General features: G+C 41.6%; 1 protein-coding gene across 1 annotated transcript in view; it reads left to right on the forward strand.

Annotated features, from left to right (window-relative positions):
- psmc6 (proteasome 26S subunit, ATPase 6) overlaps nt 1–4,261 on the forward strand; it is an 8,513-nt gene that overhangs the window by 3,152 nt on the left and 1,100 nt on the right. The window contains exons 7-12 of the mRNA XM_035678743.1: nt 270–357; nt 586–647; nt 757–880; nt 1,397–1,458; nt 3,025–3,145; nt 3,235–3,315. Of these exons, the coding sequence (XP_035534636.1) occupies nt 270–357; nt 586–647; nt 757–880; nt 1,397–1,458; nt 3,025–3,145; nt 3,235–3,315 (538 nt within the window). The remainder of the gene's footprint in view (nt 1–269; nt 358–585; nt 648–756; nt 881–1,396; nt 1,459–3,024; nt 3,146–3,234; nt 3,316–4,261) is intronic.

The raw sequence follows: 4,261 nt of genomic DNA on the forward strand, positions 1-4,261 counted from the left end.
ACAACAAAGCCACAACAAAGCCACAACAAAGCCTCAACAACCAGTCAGAAATCATAGCAGACAGACTCTCATTTTTGCCTGTTCTGTGGATTATGTTACTCACATTCTAATAAAGATAGAGGCCGCCAGGTGTCTTTATGAGATGACATTTGTATGGTTGGGCTTTGATTGAAGGGACTCAGTTTTAGCTGAGAATGGCATTAAGACCAAATGATACATTTACTTTCTGTGCGTGCTGCAAAAACAGTGACGCTGTTATTTTGTGGCAGGTGATTGAGCTGCCGCTGACCAACCCTGAGCTCTTCCAGAGAGTGGGGATCATCCCCCCTAAAGGCTGTCTGCTTTACGGACCTCCAGGTTGGAATATCAGTGAAAATCGAAAATCTACATCACAAACCAGTGACATCCATGCATACACATCACATTTGAGTACAAAGACATATTTAAGCAGATTTGATTGTGAGACATTATTTTTGAATCTTATTTATGTAGGATCCATATTAATTTCAACATACACATATGTAAGTGTGTAAATGTAGTGCGGTTGGATAACTGTTGGTATTGATGACATTCCTTCTGTAACAGGCACTGGGAAGACTCTTCTAGCCAGAGCAGTTGCCAGTCAGCTGGACTGCAACTTTCTCAAGGTGAGCGTTCGCGCTGATGTCAGGGTGTTCTGCCACACTGCAGTCAGTCAGTCAGTCAGTCAGTCAGCTGATGTGTGTGTGTGTGTGTCTGTCTGCGTGTGTGCTGCAGGTGGTGTCCAGCTCCATTGTGGACAAGTACATCGGTGAGAGTGCCAGGCTGATCAGAGAGATGTTCAACTATGCTCGGGACCACCAGCCATGCATAATCTTTATGGATGAGATTGATGCAATCGGTGAGTGACACACAAACAGTGGGGTGGTTTCCTGGGGCTTTAGATATTTAAAGGGTATCTGCATTTTCTCATTTACTCTGCTTGAAGCTGCAGTCAAAGCTTTAGATATCTGCAAACTGTTGTAAAGCTTTTATTATGAAGCTTCTTGTAGCCCTGACTGATAAAGATACTGTATGTACACTTTCTTCTTCTTCTCAGTTTGAATTCCCTCAAAGACTCAGGACACACACAGATCTCATTACACACATGACTTTAATAACAATTTCCATCTTTCTGTAGGAAAATAATATATTTATGGAAAATTTCCATAATCATGTTCTACTTGCACTAATAAACATGTTTTTTATGATTACAAACGGTTTTGCCCACCTGCAGTAATGTCAAAACCACCCGTTGCAGGATCCCAATTTCAATGCAGTCCTCTATTTTAGATTCCCCACTTAGTCTTAAGTTGGGTCCTGCCACCCAGTGCGAGTCCTCGCTGTATTTCCTCTGCCATGTTTGTGTTCCCTGTAGGTGGCCGTCGATTCTCGGAGGGAACCTCTGCTGACCGAGAGATCCAGAGGACTCTGATGGAGGTAACTGAGTCACTGTATCCTAGGCTCCTAGGACCAATACAAAAACACACAACAGCCACAGAGTGAGAGAGAGAGAGAGATACAGACAGAGAGAGAGAGAGACAGACAGACAGAGACTACTTTACTTTAATGAAACTCGGTAGGATGCGGCAAGGAAGCGCTTGAACCTGTTGTATGTTCGCAGCACATCGTTCACTTGCCACCTCAAACATCACAGTACAGACAAAACAGCCTGGCAGAGGTCTGAGTGCCCTTCTACTTTTCTATGATGTAAATGTATATTTCATTATAATCAAAAAGGTATTTAATGTTCATAACACCACACACTGCTTTATTAAATGTTTGTTATAGTGCAGTTGGAGTTCTTCAAGTTTCATATGCTGCATTTGTCACAGATTTAAGTATTCTTTTTCTTGTATTGTACAACACCTTATTAGGGTCACTGGCAAAATACAATTCTGATTCTGATTCTGAAGTGGAAATATTTTGAACAAAGAAGTCATTATTTAGATTTCTGGCCCACTTGCCTGGTCGGGGAATAAAAAGCGTCTACATTGAACTCTGAACATGTTGCAAAATGATATATTTGTCCACCAGCCAAATGGCTAATGACTGTTCACATTTTACCAGCCACTCAATATATTACCATTGTGTTTCACCTGGTGAGTGAAGCAAATCTACAACCACTTACATATTTGACAGCATTTGGCTGGTGCTAATTCTGTGCCCTGACCCTGTAAGTATTTTGATTTTATTTCCAAAATGTCAGATTTGGTTGCCCTAATATTCCACCCTAGTTAACTGCATAATATTTACTATATTCTCTGCTAAATTCTCTTAGATGTTTGATTTTCAAACAAATCTAACATACACTACATCTCCTGGTCACAATTTTTCATTTCAAACAAATTGAAATGCTCCTTATCAAAATTGTTAATGTGCTTATTTTAAAGTGTCATCTAAAATTGTAGAATTATAGTTTAGGGTTTTTTTCACTTGTAGAAGTGGTCAGGGCTGAATGTATTAGTGCTTATCCTATCATGACCCATTTTATTGTTACTCACTGAAGAAAGGTTAAATGTACACACTATATAACTGCAAAGCATGACCAGTATATTATTTTTATATTACATATACATAATTTTTTGTGGCCCATTATAAGTTGATGTGCAGTGGAAGCAACAATAATGAGGAGAAAGAGAGACACATTTTTTATTTAGTCTTTTTGTGGAGCAACAGCTGCTGCTTCTATGTGCAGGTGTGTGTGGATGTGGAGTCTGAGCACACACTAACCTCAAGTTCTGCTTGTACAGAAGTGTCACCACAAACACTTATGAGGTCTACCAGCTCACTGTCCCTCCACTGACTACCTCCATCACAGCTGAGCAACTCCCGCCAGCACACAACTGTGACAAATGATGTAAAATCACATGAATTCTGATGACTGGTCGCACTGAAAAAAATCCAACCTGTATCTGATTTTGGTATGAAAGTGTGACCGTAAGTCAGCACAGTGGATAGAGGATTAAATGCAGCCACTGAGTTGTTTAATGTGTACCCTGTCAGCTGCTGAACCAAATGGATGGCTTCGATACACTGCACAGAGTCAAGATGATCATGGCCACCAACAGACCTGACACTCTGGACCCGGCCCTGCTGCGGCCCGGCAGACTGGACCGTAAAATCCGTAAGATATCCTCTCTCCCTGTACGTCTCCCGCGTGTCGGATCTGTGAGACTGCACACAGCAAATCTAATGTCCTCTTCTAATCCTCAGACATCGAACTGCCCAATGAACAGGCTCGTCTGGACATCCTCAAGATCCACTCCAGTCCCATCACCAAGCACGGAGAGATAGGTCAGTGAGCACAACTGATCCTCAGTGAAGCTCTGCTGTGCTCCTATTTGCACAATGTGCAACCAGCTCACCAGCACGAGGTCACAGAGATGGTTCAGAAGATCAGAGTGTAGTACTTGTTATACTGGTTGGTTGGTTGGTTGGAACTTTGTCATGTAGGGACTCTACAGCTTTATCCTAGCATTGCACTCTCTGAAGTCCATCATGTGTGAACTCACTACCTGAGAGCAGTGTAAAAAGTGCCTTCCAATTACTGAATCAATTTTCCTCAAATTAATACAATCCAGACATTGTCTTCATCCCCTCGACACTCCAACCTGTCCGTGCTGGCCAGTTTTGGCTCCTAGTTGCACACATACTGCTGTCTATGTATTAGGAGGTAGACAGGGTGCAGGGTCTAAAATGCCATAATCTCAACTTTAGGTCTTAAATATGATTTTGATCAGATCAGGTCTTAAAATTTGATGGACATGAAAATAGGTCTTAAATTGCATTCATAATTGTCTTAAAAAGGTCCAGTGTTATGTGTTTATTAGCTTTTTTAGAATGAGCCCTGTTTACATAAAGATACCGCAGAGTCTACTATGTTTCTACAGTAGCCCAGAAGGGACAAACCAAACACTGGCTCTAGATAGGGCCATTGGCATTTTTCGCCTGTTTCGTTGCCCCTGTAGTAGTAGAATGTGAAGCAAGCAGGTTGCAATCTGCAACTCCACCTAGATGCCCCTAAATCCTACACAGTGTACCTTTTTCTACAAGCTGTGGAAACCCTGCTAGAGTGGCTCGTTCACTTTTTGCCAGTTTGGCAGTCCTATCCCTAGGTCCTCCTGTCTACATGTCAAAGTGTCCTTGAGCAAGACATTGAATTTTGGGAAAATATTTAGACATAATTAATAGGGCTGAGCAGTTTTATCGATTCTGCGATATATATCGATATTTTGTTTCC

The sequence above is a fragment of the Morone saxatilis genome, unplaced genomic scaffold (genome assembly GCF_004916995.1).
Source record: "Morone saxatilis isolate NCDOM2014 unplaced genomic scaffold, NCSU_SB_2.0 Contig7, whole genome shotgun sequence".
In the NCBI taxonomy this organism is placed as follows: Eukaryota; Metazoa; Chordata; class Actinopteri; family Moronidae; genus Morone; species Morone saxatilis.